General features: G+C 32.8%; 1 protein-coding gene across 1 annotated transcript; it reads left to right on the top strand.

Annotated features, from left to right (window-relative positions):
- Positions 1-68: 68 nt before the first annotated feature.
- Positions 69-11,870, top strand: NEUTE1DRAFT_139259 (uncharacterized protein; the record flags this gene model as incomplete). The annotated part of the gene is made up of 3 exons (XM_009854568.1): positions 69-279; positions 375-2,719; positions 11,862-11,870. 3 exons carry the CDS (start codon positions 69-71, stop codon positions 11,868-11,870), a joined length of 2,565 nt encoding a protein of 854 aa, XP_009852870.1.
- Positions 11,871-16,800: the final 4,930 nt, after the last annotated feature.

The raw sequence follows: 16,800 nt of genomic DNA on the forward strand, positions 1-16,800 counted from the left end.
TGATGCTGTCCTGAACGCCCAGTACCAAACTCGCCGCACGGCATCAAGTGCAAAGCGAGTGAATCACCATGATCAGGATGCCCAAACCCGCCCTTGCGCTGCTGTCGCTCTTCTCGATAGCATCCGCGGCGCCTCTGGCAACTTGCCCAGGATACCGAGTCACCAACGCCCAATCTGGGCCTTCGTATCTCGTCGCCGACCTAACTCTCGCCGGCACCAACTGCAATCTCTACAGCGAAGATATTACCAACTTGCGCCTGACCGTGGAATACCAGACCGGTAAGATCATTGTCCACCTTCTGTCTCTTTGCTTCCAGTCACCGTAACCTCAATGCTTCGATCCGGACCCACATCTAACCACAGCACACTTGCAGACACCCGCCTACACGTCTTGATCGCAGACCGCGAGCAAAACGTCTACCAGATCCAAGACAACATCCTACCACGGCCTCTCTCACAAAATGCCTCCTCCCAAACCGCCGATCTTCGCTTTACCTACGAAGCCTACCCCTTCTCCTTCAAGGTTACACGCGCCAGCACCGGCGACGTCCTTTTCGATACTTCTCCATCGCCATTGATCTTTGAGACGCAATACCTCCGCTTACGCACGCGCCTGCCTCCGAACCCGAATCTGTACGGGCTGGGAGAACACTCAGATTCTTTCCGGTTGGCGACAGATGGGTACAAAAGAACGTTGTGGAACTCCGAGGCGCCCTACATACCGCAAAACCAGAACTTGTACGGGAGTCATCCTGTTTACTTTGAGCACCGCGGTGGCAATGGTACGGGAGGGACGCATGGAGTTTTCTTGAGAAGCGCAGCGGGGATGGACGTCGTGATTGGAAAGAGTGATGCCGGAGAGCAATACCTCGAGTATAACACCATTGGGGGAGTGCTTGACTTTTATTTCCTGGCCGGACCGGGTCCAGAGGAAGTGAGCAAGCAGTATGCCGAAGTTGTTGGTCTCCCCGCAATGATGCCGTATTGGTCGCTAGGATTTCACCAGTGTAAATACGGCTGGCCGGATCTGGGGCATGTCAAGCAGGTTGTCAAGAACTATAGCGATGCAGGAATTCCGTTGGAGGCCCTTTGGGACGATATCGATTATATGGACAACAAGCTGGATTTTAGTACGGATCCAGTGCGGTATCCTCATGACCAGCTGAAGGGGTTTGTGGACGAACTGCACGGGAAAGATATGCGGTATGTGCAGATTCTGGATCCGGGAATCAGGTACAAGAGCGACTATGGCCCGTTTACCAGGGGTGCCGAGAAGGATGTGTTTCTCAAGGCGGCTGATGGGTCCTGGTATCGTGGCCTGCAGTGGCCTGGGGAGGTGGTCTGGCCGGATTGGATTGCGCCGCAGACAAAGGAGTGGTGGACGACAGAGATTCTGACATTTTATGATCCGAATAATGGGATCAATGCGGACGGGCTGTGGGTTGACATGAATGAGGCGAGCAACATGTGTGCGGACACTACTTGTCTCTCTTCAGGTCAGAAAACTCGCTCCCTGCCTCAGTCTTTAATCGGCAAAATCCATCCACGCGCCCCAGGCGATGGACAACACCTCGGCCTCCCCAACCGCGACCTCTTCACCCCCAAGTACCAGATAGCGAACCACTACCCCACCCTTTCCAGCCGCACCCTGTTCACCAACATCACCAACTCGGACGGCTCAGCGCAATACGACACCCATAATCTCTACGCCCTCACCATGTCCTCCGTCTCTCGCTCCGCCCTCATCTCCCGCTCGCCCACCAAACGCCCCTTCCTCCTCACCCGTTCCACCTTTTCGGGATCTTCCCGCTTCGCCGCTCACTGGTTCGGCGACAACTTTTCTTCCTGGGCCGACTACCGCGCCTCAATCCGGCAGCTCCTCAGCTTCAGCGCCATACACAACTACCCCATGGTGGGCTCCGACGTCTGTGGCTTCAACGGCCAGGCCCAAGAGAACATGTGTGCACGCTGGGCAGTTCTCGGCGCTTGGCAGCCCTTTTACCGCAACCACGCCGACATCTCCGCTCCCGACCAGGAATTCTATCGATGGCCTTCAGTCGCCGCTGCCGCGCGCAAAGCGATTAGTGTCAGGTACCGACTGCTGGATTACATCTACACAGGCCTTTACTACGCCAGCAAAACAGGTGAACCGGCACTAGTCAAACCGCTCTGGTTCCTCTTCCCCTCCGACCCGGCAACATACGGCATCGACACGCAATTCTTCCTCGGCGACGCATTGCTTGTTTCTCCCGTGGTAGAAGACGACGCCCAATCCGTCACTTTTTACTTGCCTCAAGGGAAATGGTACGATTTCTTTACGCATCACCGGATTGATCAGACTTCCGCTGGTGGCCGAAACGTTACTGTGTCGGGAGTAGGTTGGGATCAGATCCCTGTTTATATTCGTGGCGGAAGTATCTTGGCCCTCCGCCTTTCTGACGCTTCGTTTACGACCGGACAGGCAATGACCACTGCCGAAGTCCGGACGCGGAACTTTGAGATCGTTATTGCCCCTGATCAGAACGGCAAAGCGAAGGGGAGACTGTACTTGGATGATGGCGAGAGCTTGGATTCGAGAGGGAAGGAGAGTGAGATTGAGTTTATCTGGGATGGAACAAAGTTAGAGGTGAAGGGGACGTTTGGGTATGATACGAAGGGGGTGGTGGTGCAGAGAATAGTGCTTTTGGATGATGGGGTTAGTGGGAATGAGCAGAGGGAGGTAAGTGGGAGGTGGGCCTTGACGGGGGGTTTTACGACGAATCTTTAGAGGTACATATAGGACGGGAGTTAGATGGGGTGGGAAGATAGCTCTATCTAGGAAAGGGGTGCTGCCTGTCTTTTTCGTTGCGTTGAGGGTCAAGTCGAGGGTGAAATTGTCGTTCTTTTCCGGTGGAAGCACGGTTGATCATCGCATCACTCTGCTGAAGTAAATTATATCCGTATACCTAGGGTGCAGCTTCTCGAGTATGCCTTATTCTTCTGGTTCTTTATCCTTAAGACACCTCCATTCATGTACACGCCTGCCAGTCGACAATTACACCGAGCTCTCATGCTTTGGCTTTCCATCCAGCCTTTTCGCTTTCCACAACACCTTCTATGAATGCACATGAACAAGAAAGTGTACTCGCTGAACAGTGAAGACTGAGACATGGAACAGGACAAAATTGTGCCCTAGAACAACGAGAAAAGAGCGCGATCTACTTGCGCACAATGAAAAGCTGGCCCCCACGTACCCGGCCATCTCCCACTCTTCGCCCCGATCATCTAATTGTTTCCACTTTCCCATGGCGGGTCCTTGGTTTAGAAGAGCGGGACGGAATTCTCCCACCCGCTTTTACCTTCGACCTTCGAGTCTTGGGAATGAAATGGACGTCCCCCCTATTAAGTCTTCAACCTTCGTCCGGTCTTCACATCACCCACTGAGAGACCTTTACCAACAACACCAACCGAAAAAAAATATCAACATTCATCCCAGCGGCGTTCGGGCTTCTCAGCAGATTGGTGAGTACGTCGCTTAGCCGGTTTCTTGGTGGATTGCTGCTGCTTAGAGGTAGCAGGTTGCTTCCAAGAGCCCGTGTTTTTGTCTCCTCCTATGTCTTTTTGCAATTCCCATGCCCAGCCTTTTCTGACGTCGCTCTCGACGACAATCTCTTGACTGTTTCAATCTATCAGCGACCATCTCGACAGGAATCCTTCTATTGTACGTCGGCTGGTCGGCAGGCTGCAGGTAAGCTTGTTGATGCGTGTAAGGGCGAGGGGACAGAAGCCCCTCCTGATATTCATGTTTTTTTCCCCGATGTTCTTCTGCCATGCGTGAAGGGAGACTCGCTTCGGGAAATCTGGCGTCGACCTTGCTGCTCCTCAGGGGGCTGGTTGGTTTGCTGGCGGCTGTGAAGAGGAGGGGATGTGGAGGACTTGGACGAATATGTAATATCGCTGCTGTCAGCGGGGGAATATGGGGCCTCCTGAATGGGTTGTTGACGGTTACGGTAAGCCTGTCGGTTTCCCGGCTCCTGGTCGTTGTGGTATGAAGCCTAATGATAGGAGCTTAACTTGCCGCACCGTCCCCGATGTCCTCACGCACCCTATTTTGACTTCACGCACCCCTTTTTCCCCACATGCCAACCGATGACAGCTGACATGTAAAGTCCCGCGTTTTGTATAGTAAAACCTACTTTTAAAATATTATATAACATCCAACGAAATATTAATAAAATTCAACGATTTTAATTTGCAATATTTTCCTATACAGTTAAAGCTATATTTTATCGCTATACAACTATATACCCCTAACTCAACTACCGTTATACCTCCTAAATCGACTATATTCAATTGAGTAATTAATAGTAAGGCGCTCGTACTTTATAGATTATTGTATTCAATTACTAACCTCCTCCCTTCTAGTATTATAATTATTTCGATCCTTATTTATAGTTAGTTACTATACTTTTACGAGCGATAATGAAAGTACTAATTAATTAGAGCTTCTTTAAACTGACGAACTAATATAGTCGATTAATAAAAACGATAAATTCTTTTATACGAGTCCTATAAAAAAGTAGGCGTTCACTAAAGTAATTTACAATTTCTATTACTATTATTATATAGGGTTAATGAAATAACGATCTTATTTTTATGGCGGTAAATTTATTTTTAGTTAGTTATAATACAAATACACTAAGTACTGCGAGTACTCTATCCCCAAAGAGAATACCCGCTTTCGTTATAGCTCTAAAAAGATTGTACACAATTGCTTATTTAAATTCAAGTTTATATACGTATCCGGCGGCGGCGAAAATCTCTATATTATTATACCTATAAATCTCGAATACCGCGGTCATCCTTTAATTGCCTCTATAATTGCCTTTACTAAAGTTCGTCTTGCTATTACTAATAACTAAATAGAATATATCTATAGTCTTCTCGCCTAACGGGAATTTTCAATCTATACTGTTAAGTAATTTATAGAGCGTAAGTATCCAGAGCTTCTATTTTTTACTAAAAACTATTCCAATATATACTTTTATACCTACAAAGAGCAGTAAATTAACTATACCAATATTTAGAATTTTATATAATTATTAGATAAGGAGGTAGAGCTTAGCGACGATGACCGGTTGGTTATTTATACTAATACTAATTTTAACGACGATAATAGTACTATATTTTACTCACCGTTTTGGAAATTTAAAGAGTAAGAATCTTTATAGTAGTAGTATCCTTATATATTAATAATCGATACTACTTATAAGACTAATAAATTCTATAAGCTACTAGTTATAGGCATTATTATTACGTTTATATATACTACCGCTCCTATTTTTCAATATTTTATTAACGACGAAAAGGAAGAGGAGGGATTTAAGTAGTACTTTAAGTAGCTACGGGAGGCAATAGAGGAGTTGGAGATTCTATTACCTAAAGTCTTTATTATAAATAGAAACGTATAGTTTATTATTACCCTATAATTTATATTCCCTAGTCGACGGCGGTAGCATTATATATAGCATCTTAATAATAATATTATTACTACTATTAAGAAGTATTAATAAAAGGATAAAGTAAAAGAGGGTAATGTCAGGACGTGAGGGAAAGGTAGATTGAGGTAACTATAGTTGCGGCTATACGTAGAGGACATTAAGTTAGGGGTTAATTCAAAAATATATTAATAGTTACCGATTATAATAAAGGACGCCCGTTCGGACTACTTTTATATTTGTATAAACTCTACTCTAATGTAACTAATAATTATAGAGCTCTTAATTAATATACTACTACGATACAGCGCCGGAACGTCCTCTTTGTAACCCTATTTTATCGAATATCTTAATATTCCCAAACTTAAGGTTAGTAAAGCGAAAAGAGGTATTAGTCGTCCTAATACTCTTAAGTAAGAGTTTAGTAAAATAATAGAGAATGTTAGTATTATAGTATTTTATCCCCGGCGGTCCCGAATCTTCTTTTATACTTATACCGGCCGGTTCCGAATATTTAAAGTAATAGTCCTTTAGCATCCTAATATAACCCCTCCCTTTATAGGTTCTATCCCTAGAATTTTTAATCCTTTATTCCAATTTTTAATATTAGTACCTTCTCCCTTTATAATACCCTTTTCTTTATTCTTTAAAACTCTTATATCTTCAATATACTTACACTTTTTTATTATTTACTAATATTTTTAGATTATTAAATCTCTCCTACTAATTATTCTACCTTTTTCTTTTTTTTTGGCCTAATTCTATTATTATACCTTCTATCCGAACTTTACCCCCGTAATATATAATATTTATTACCAATTATATATCTTCCTTCTATTTCCTTTCTTCCCGCCTTTTAATATTTATAGGTATTACTTATTTATTTTATTTTCCTCTCTCTACTATTTATACTCGCCTCCCCTCCTCTTATTTATTCCTTCTTATTTCGTTATTTTATTATTTATAATTTCTCTTACCCTACTTTATTTTATATTCATTTATTCCGATTTATATTTTTATAAGGACTTCCTTTATTATTTATATAATATCCCCTTCCCCTTCCCTTCTTTACTCCTCTTTTTTCTTCTTTACAATTTTACTTTTATAATTATATTTACTACCTCCTCCTCTAACGAATTCGCTAATTTCTCTCCCCTATTTAGCTTTAAAATTACTTTGGCTATCCTTTCCCCTTTACTAGAGCCGGCCTCTACTATAGACGTATATACTTTTACTATTATTCTACGTACGAATTATTATTTCGCTTTCGAGCCCGACCGGTATACTTTTCTTTTTCTTCTATTTTTTATTTACTATATTATTTTGTCCTCCTACGCTTTTTATTAATCTTTTATAGCGAGGTCCGCCTTCTAATTTATATAGGATATAATATTACTCTAACTTAAATATTTATTAATATTAGCCCCCTTAATATAGATAAAGCTATTCGTTTAATTATTTTATATATTTATTAGACTAAGGGTTAATCCTTCCTTTTTACTATCTTTATTTCCTTTTTTACTAATACCTTTTAGAATTTATTAAAAAATTTTAGTATGTTTTAGTATAGGGTAGATATATATTAGAAGTCCTTCGTAGTATATACAACCTTTAAAACGCTTTATAGGTTATAGCGGCTGAGGTTGTAGCTTTTATTAATATTAGTACCCCCTTACTTATTATTACTTTATAGTATTTATACTAATACGCATCCTCTTTCTAAGATACGATATAGGCGCGCCTAATTACCGACAGCCTTCCTACGATTTTACTTAGTATATTCCGCATTAATTACTTTAGTATTGAGTAGTATTAAAGCTTCGGCTATTATATTATTAGCGATACTAATAATAATAGTAGTTTAGTAGCCGCTAGTAGTAGTCCTTTTAGTAGTAATAGTAGCTCCCTAATAAGTATTTTAGTATAGAATTCCCTCATTCGTATTACCCCCCCTACTAGTTGCGGTTGGGGCTTATAGTACTATATTATTAATAGAAAGTTAAAAATTATAAATATAAAATTAAATAAATTATTAATATTTGTTTAAGAGGATTATAAGGAATAAATAGTATATAATAATATTCTTTTACCCTTACTATATAAATATAGCGCCTTATTGGCATAGGGTCCTTCTCTAGTTCTCTGGAGGGGAAAATTATATATCGTTAAACGCCGCTGAATGAAAACTCCTAACTTTATTCCGGTTATAATTTACCTACGCTACTCCTATTTTATTTATAGTTATAATAGTTCTTACCTACTACTATAGCGAATTAATTTCGTTTCTTCCTTCGTTATATTATCCTAATATTAGAATAATAAGAATAATAGAAATATAATTAAGGACGTCGCTTTCTTTCGCCACTTCTCTATCTCGATTTTTATTGCTCCTTCCTCCGCCTTCCTTCCGCTTCTCTATCCTATCTCTCTATCTACATCCCTACCCCTTCGCTTCGTTATTTCTATTTGTATTTACTTCCGCCCTATCCCTTTATTTTCTAACCCTCGGTTCTACCCCTATTTTTAATAGTATAAGAGCCCTCTCCTCTATTTATATAATCCTCTTTATAGCGTCCCTTTTTAATTCCTTCCCTACTTTCTTTCTTCCCTATAGTAATATTATCTAAAATAGTTTCTTTTAATTGTAATTATCCTAGCCTAATTAATTTTATTTCCGACCCTAAGGTTTTTTTCCCTAAAGCGTTTCTAAACTCTACGGCTTCTTTTAGTTTTATAGTTCTAATTTACTTAGAGTTTATAATATTTTTTTATATCCTTTATAATAATCCGGATTTCTAAATCCTTTAAAATTAATATATTTATGTCTTCTATTATTCTTAATCTTTATATTAACTTATATAGTACTATTTATAAAATCCCTTATTTTTATTAATCTTTATAATACCTATAATATTATTTAATTTATAATTGTTATTATAATATTGAATAGCCCGGCTAAATATTATTAAAGATTGGATACTTTTATTTATACTATTTAATAATTTATTAAGTATGTATATAGTCGTTTAGTATAAAATAGTCTCCTGAATAATATTATTAATTTTTTTTATACTCTATACTATAATACTATTATTTTCTAGCGGAAGGGATATTATATACTATATATAAATAATATCCTTTATAGTCGTACTCCCTCCAGCCTTAATATTTATAATATAATAAATTCGGTTTATATTATTTCTAATTCTAATAGTAGTATAATTATTCTTATATATATTATATTTAATCCTAATAGTAGTAGTACAGCTATTCTTACTTATACAGTCCCTAATTTTAGTAATAATAGTATTACCTTTAATAGCCCTATAGCTATTAATACCCCCGGCCGCCCTATTATAAACGATAATTGGGTTTAATAGCGTTATAAAGTTATTATAAATTAGATTCGTATAATAGAACTTCTCGAAGAATTTTTTAAGCGTAATTTGGCATTAAATAGACGGTACTTTAATTTTTACTATAGTTATAATATAGATAGTACTTATAATTAGTATAATTATTTCTTTTCTATTCCTTTATTCCTTTTATTCTAGTATTATTAATAATTTATTCTCTTCTTAAGAATACTTTGCGAATTCTTTATACTACTCCTCCTTTAATTTATTTACTAAATAGTATTCCTTTAATTTATTTAATTTTAGTACCTATAATAGAATGCTTTCAGCTTTAACTCTATCGTCTAGGTAATCCTAGAATTCTTTTTGCGTTAGTAATTAATTTCCAATATTTAATTAAAAGAAGCCTTCTATATTAAAGTAATTTAAAATAATATAGGCGAAGGTCTTTTTTTTTAATCTATAGACGTAGATAGGTATTTAAACGCTTAGTACCTTTCTCCGGAAGAGAAAGGCCTAGAGTTTTATAATTTCTATTTTAGTTTAGATTAAGAAGGAGTTCTTTACTTTAATTAATAGGTATAATTCGTTATTATTTTCCTCCAATATTCGAATTTTCCTCTTTTTCTTTTCTATTTTTATACTAATTATATATTATTAAATAGTTTCGTTATTAAATTTAGGGGTAAGGTCGGTAATAGTAAATTTATACTATCGATTTAATTTGGCTATTATTATTACTAATTAATAATTGTAGTATAATACTTATTCTCTATTTGTTATATCCCTTAATTATTCTTTATAATTAATAACTGTAGGTTCCGGGATTTATAATAGTAATAGTAGGGTCCTTAATTCCGGAGGGGGACCGGCCGCAATTACTAAAAGTTTCTCCGTTAGTACCTACGCTTTAGTTTATTTAGTTTTAATTATACTACTCTTTAATTTATTAATAGGTAATTAACTTCTAATTTATTATATCCGAATATAATTAGCTATTTAAATTACTATTCTTTGGATAAATTTTATTTAATTTGTATAGGTAAATCTTTTTTTTAAAGGCCCGGACTCTTTTATTAAAATAGAAGTCGAACGGTAAATAAAAGGTTTCTATTTTTAGGTTCTATATTAGTATAATTTTATGCACTCTAACAATAATTTTTAAATATTTAATTTCATATTTCGCTAGTCTAATTACAATCCCTCGTAGTTTCCTATAGATTTTGGTTAATTAGTAGAATATAAAAGGTTTATATATAATAGTATTATAAATATACTTAGTATATATTTCCTTTATTTGAATAGAGGAATAACTCTATATTTTTACTATTAATTTTATAAATATATTCGTTTAAATCTTTATCTTTTATTTTACTACTTTTATATAAGTCCGGTAATTAAATTTATAGTCTAATTAGACTTTTAGGAATTTTATTAATTTTATTAATTAAAATTCTATATTCTTGAGTTAGAGAGTTTCTATTCTTAGTACCTTCGTTTGTATAAAATATATTAGCTCTATTTTATTCGTTTCGAATTCTATACCTTTCGCCCTAATTTATTCTAAATATATTTCCTATACAGTTTATAAAGTCTAATAGTTTTCTTCGGTAGTACGGACTATTATAATAATATTAGTATTATTTATAAAGTTAATTATAATTATATTTGGGATTATTATTAATTTCTAGTATAATAGGGTAATAAAGAGAATAAAAAGGATAAGTAAGAGGGGGGAGCTTTAAAGTACGCCTATTATAATAGTATAGGGGCGAAATATTTTATTATTAAAAAAGAGAGTACTTTTCCTATTAGTAACGAAGTTCGCTACTTATTTAATAATTTATATTAGGAATTATAATTTTTATAAAGTATATAAAAATTATTTATAATTAATTTTATTGAATATACTCTTTAAATTAAGGAATATAAAGGATATTATAGCCTTAAATTTCTAGGCTATATAAATTGTATTAATAATTACCTGGTTTATAAATTCTATTAAACGGCCTATTTAATTACTTATTTAACCCTCTAGTAGGAGGTTAAACTTTTTAATTATTTGTATAAATCTCTTAGCTATAAAGGCTTCGAGGATTTTTCTAATATTGTTAAATAGCGATATAAATTTCTATACGCCCGTTAGTTTTTATTAGGTAGTATTTTTTCCGGGCTTTTTAAAAATAATTATTTTTATATCCTTAAATTGTTATAGGAAATATCCGAGTTGGAGGCTAGTAGTTATTAAATATACTATTGCCTATTAGACTAATTGCCCGTATAATTTTCAAAATCTATTTAAATATTAATTAATACCCGGAGCTTTATTAAATACTATTTAGGAGAGGACGTTTTAAACGTCCTCTTTAATAATTAATTCGCTAATAATTATTGGGTTAATATTATTTATTAATTTAATTCAATTTAGTAAATTTTTAATTAGAATATTTATTTTTAAAAAGAAATAATCGGTAAGGATTTTAACTTTACTATTATAGTTTTCGATTTCTCTTACCCCTTCGCTAATTCGGAAGGTTAATAGTTTAAGCGGGTCTATTAGGTAATAACTTTAAATTTAAATTTGTTTCTCTAGAGGCTAAAATCGATTTAAATTCTTTAAAACCTTAGTAATACTTTTGTACTATATAGTCTACTATACTTTTGAAGTAATTTTCTTCTTTTTTATTATTATTTTAATAAATCCCTTTTAATTTAATAACATTTAATATTTAAATTATATTTAATATTTTTATTATACTTTTTTTATAATTATTTTATATTTTAATATTTATTAATTTACTCTCTATTTCTAACTTTTCTTCCAGTATAGAATAAACTTTTCTATAATACTAAGAAGTTTTCTATCGAGCCTATAAAAATTTTACTCGAATTCTTTTATTATAGCGATTCTTTCTAAAATTGAATCCGTTTTTCCGCTGCCTCCTTTACTTTTACTATATTTATAAGACTCTAATTATAACCTTCTTCTTCTTTTACCCTCCTATTTTTTCTTCCTATTTGGACTTAGACTTCCTAGGAGTAGTAGTTTAAGCCGGTTTATTCGTACCGTTACGCTCCCTAATATTCGGCTTTAACCCTAGGTAATAATTATATATAATTAATTATTTTATTTCTCTCTCTTTATATTATATTACTAAACTTTATTAGTTTATTATAGGGGGTAAATAGACCGAACCTTTAATATTATACCTATATAAGAAGGCGTATAGCCTTTAGGCTAATCCTATTCTCTAGATTTTAATTAGGATAGTAAAAGTTAAAGTCCCCGATAATAATAATTTAATTTTTTATTAGGGGCCCGGCCTTAAGGAATTTAAAGAGCGGGGATCCCTATTAGTATTTTAGTATTCTTTATATTAAAATAAGTAAATAAATAGAATAAAGAGTTGTAGGATTCTTTAAATTTTTAAATATTATTATAGTCCAATCCCTTCTAGCCTAGAAATTGAAGTCCCTTAAATTCTATTTTTTATTTATATATATTACTACCTTTCTATTCTTTAAATAATTAATTCTAAAATACCTTTTACCCCTAAGATAGTAAATATCCTTATTTAAATTTCTATTTAGTTTTTAAATTACTATAATATTATAAGTCTCTTTTTATTTAAATAGAAGTTTCCCTCTCTTATACGACTTCCTTATATTCTAATAATATATTTTTAATTAAATTATTAATTACTTTAAAATAAGGTTCCTATAAATCTTTTAATAGGGGATAAAGGTATTATTTCCTTTAAAGGAATTATAATTATATAAGTACTATTACTATTATACGTCTAATTCCTTATATTCTAAGAGTACGGGTAATATATATCTATCGGGTTTAATTAGGCTAAAAGTTTTAATTAGGGGGTTAGGCTAATGATTTTTCTCGGCCGCCTTTTCTTTGTACTTTCTCCGATTTATTTCTCTAAAGTAGTAATAGTATAGAAGTTGGGAGGGGCGTTTAGTAGATTACCCTTATTTATAATTTTTATTATTGGCTCTAATACTTTTCCGGTTAGGTTTTTATAAAGGGGGGCGAATATCTATAGCCTTTTAATATATATAATAAACGCCTTCGTAATAGCCTTATAGAAAAGGGGGTACTCCTTATAGTTATAAGTAAAATATCCCTTCTTTTTATATAATTTATAATAAATAAATAATTTATCTTTATTTAATAAAAAATTTACTTCGTTAAAGTAATCTCCTTTATATTTAACTGTATTATATTAAACGTAAAGATCTTCCTAGTAATAGAATTTCGCTATATATCCAATTTCCTAATATTTAAAGTACTATTGGACGTTATTCGAAGTTTAAAATAGTTTGTAAGGGTATATACTGCTATTTTAAAGGAAGAGATTATTTTGAAGGAAATTCGCTACTTTCGAAGTAGCGACTTCTATTAAGAGTAAACTTTTATTCTCTCTATCCCTTCTTTTCTAAGGTTAAACTTTAATAATAGTTATTTCCTTATTTTTATTTTTTATTATACTTATTAATATTTCCGATATAATATAATTATTGATATTATTTTAGGGTATATCTTAGATTAATATACCTATAGTACTTATAATAATAAAGGCCTCTTTATTAAAGACTTTTATAACCTATATTTAATTTTATTAATATTAATTGTACGTAGATTTATTAAAAATATTTATATAATTTCTAAATATTAGTATCCTAGTAGCTATTCTAATTATTAGACTTAGTTTCTTCCGGCCTAGAGTCGTTGCTACGGCCGTTTTCGTATCTTCGTTCGAACGGTTTATAAATTCAATAGTAATAATTACTCCCTTAATAGTAAATTACCGTTCGAAATTAAAAAGGACAAACCTTTTAGTAATAATAATAGGTAATTATTAGAGGGTAATACTAATTTTACTTAGGATAGCTTTTACTATAATATTAGCCTATTATTTTGATACTTCCTAAATACCTTTTTTAATCTTCTTTAAAATATTTTTCTTTAAATTATTAAATTCCTTTTTAGTAATAAATTAATCGGTTCCAACCTTATTAACCTCGGGTTATATAAATTTACTTTTTCCAACGCGAGCCTATACGAATTCGAAAAGTAATTTTCGAACCTAACGTCGGTCTTTAGTTGCAATAATATTATAATTTATAGATTTATTTATTTTAGTAATAAACTTCTCTAATATTTTATTATCTTCCTTTATTTTGTCTGAAGTCTTTATAATAAATATAGCTTCGGGGTTATTATATATAGAAATTTCTACGAATAGGTTATAGATACTATTTTCGAACCTACGAGTACCGCTATTTATAGTTATTAATAATAACAATACAATGCTATTACTACGTTCGTCGTAGGATATTATAAGGGATGTAAATGACCCTCTTAAATCGATTGCTATTGTTAATTTTTGTTTTAGAGTACTCCTCGACTAGAAATTAGCGTTTCCGGTTTTGGCGTCGTTTTTATTACGGGTAAAGGGTAGATAGTAGATGTAATTATACGTAATTGTACAAAGGAGAAAGGAAGAGAAGTGTGCAGCCGAATACCTAGAAGACTAGCCTTATAAGGGTAACTGCCAGCGGGTCTACGGACCCGCAGCAGGCAGCGCTCTAACTAATTAATTACCAGCAATATAGTACCAGTAGTAATAATAGTAATAGTAATTTTAGAAATTACTATATACTAATATAAGGTATATAAATTAACCTTGTAATATTTCCCTGGGCTAAAAGAAGCTATATAGCTGACTAATATTATATAAAATAATAAAAATCCTTATTAAACGAGCGGTTTATTCCTAAAAAACCTTTACTACCGCCGCTAGCGGGTATTATTATAATTTCTACTATAGGGTTAGAGCCTCCTACTCTACCTCCTTCTCCCTTCTATAATTATAATCTCCTTCCGTCTTTAATTGCCTTCGCTTCTTCTCTACTATTATTTAGTCTAAGAAATATAGTATATTAGGGTAATTATTATAGAAGGCCCGTACAGTATTGGGGGCTATAAATATATTAGTATATAGCTACTATAACGGTGTATATAGAGGTATTTAAACTATTAGGTATCCTTAACGACCTTTATTATTCTTCTAATATTTATTAATTTATTCGAATTTATATTCGATAGAATCTTTTCTATTATTAGTCTTTTTTATAGTCCGGCTATAGTTAGTACGAACGTTCTATTCTTCTATAGCTATCCACTTTAGGAAACCTTCTTCGTTCTATAGTTTAACCTTACTAATATAAAAAGTCGGACTATATTTTATATTGATTGGAAGTTTGAGTATTACCTAATAACTATTTACTTTAAGGATTTTGAAAGGACCTTCGAAGAGGAGTATAAATTTAGCATAGGGCCGACTAGTATTAAGGTTTTCGGTATTAACAAGGATTTTATCTCTTATTTTATATTTTAGTACGTTTGATCGATAAGTATTCGTATTATTTTTATAATATTATTATACTCACTAAACTTAATTTGTAACAAAGTTTAAAATTCTCTTAAATTAATTAATTAATTTATTAATTTTAAAGTACTTTATTTATTATATTATAATATCTCTAATAAATAAGGCTTTACTAATTTAATACTTATATAGGGGTAAAAATTATAATTAGCGAAGAAGGGGGAGACCCCGGTAGTCTTAGAGACTAAATGATTATTAGTAAATTCTATAATTAGTAGTTAATTTACTTAATTGTCCTGAACTTAATTAATATAGAAGTAAAAATATCTTTCTATTTCTACGTTAATATACTTAATTTAGCTATTAGTAGCGGGGTAAAAAGCGGAAGAGGGTTTAAATATAATTTTTAATTATAATAAGAAAGCTTTTTAAAATTATAAAATAAATTAAATACTATAATTAGAAATAATAGAATCTAATAGATTATAAATATTATATATTCTTTTAATAAAGCGATTTATTAATTCTTTTACCGTTAGACTAATAGTAGGGATATAGTACCTTATTTTAGTAAGGTAATTAATAACGACGGCAATATATTTAAATTCCTATTCTCGGTGTAAATAGGGTATAAATAGGGTAATATAATTAATAAAAATATTCTTTTAGAGTACGAAGGGTATTATTAATAATTTTAAAAAATTATAGGGAGTATATCGTAAGGGTTTAGATTTAGTATATATTAAATAAGTTTTATAGTACGCCCGGACGGCGGCGTATATCCCTAATTAAAAGAAAGATTATAATATTAATAATTAAGTTTTTTATAATTTGGGTACTTAATAAATAGTAAATTGTAAATATAGCGGAGGAGTAAGAAGTAAAGTTCTATATTAATAGAGTTAATAAGGACGGTGCTATAGAAATACGCCCGTCCCTAAATTACTTAGTATTTAATAAAGGGGACCTTCCTTATATAGTTTTTAACCTTTTTAAATTATATTTAATAATTTAGGTCTAATAGGTAAATAATAACGTTTTAGAGAAATATTAATTTCTTATAACCTTCTATTATTAAATTATTTATTATTTTTTATTTAAAGTCTTTAGGTTATAAATATATTTAATACTAATATTAATTTCCTCGCCTCTATCCTCCAAAACGAAAGCTCTATTAATAAAAATATTATACTCGAATAGAACTTTATTCCTAATTAGTAACCGCTTATCAATTTCGTTTTTAAGCAAATTTTCTAACTTCCTACTTAGTACATTAGGGCGTACTTATAATAATTTAGGGCGGTATTTATTTATAAAATTAAAATAAGAAAAGAATTAGAATTATTATATATAGCGGGGGGTAAATTATTTATTGATTATAAAAGTCTTTAAACTCTTATAGTCGGTAAGGACTTTAAAAGGTTTTTAAGCCCCTTCTAATTCGGAGTACTACTCCTTAAAGGATTTAATAATAGTTAGTAACTTTTTATTATAAATATTATAATTATATTCGGCCAAGGAATATTATTAATTAAAGTAAGTAATTAAGTATAAAATACC

This window comes from Neurospora tetrasperma (genome assembly GCF_000213175.1).
Source record: "Neurospora tetrasperma FGSC 2508 unplaced genomic scaffold NEUTE1scaffold_5, whole genome shotgun sequence".
In the NCBI taxonomy this organism is placed as follows: domain Eukaryota; kingdom Fungi; phylum Ascomycota; class Sordariomycetes; order Sordariales; family Sordariaceae; genus Neurospora; species Neurospora tetrasperma.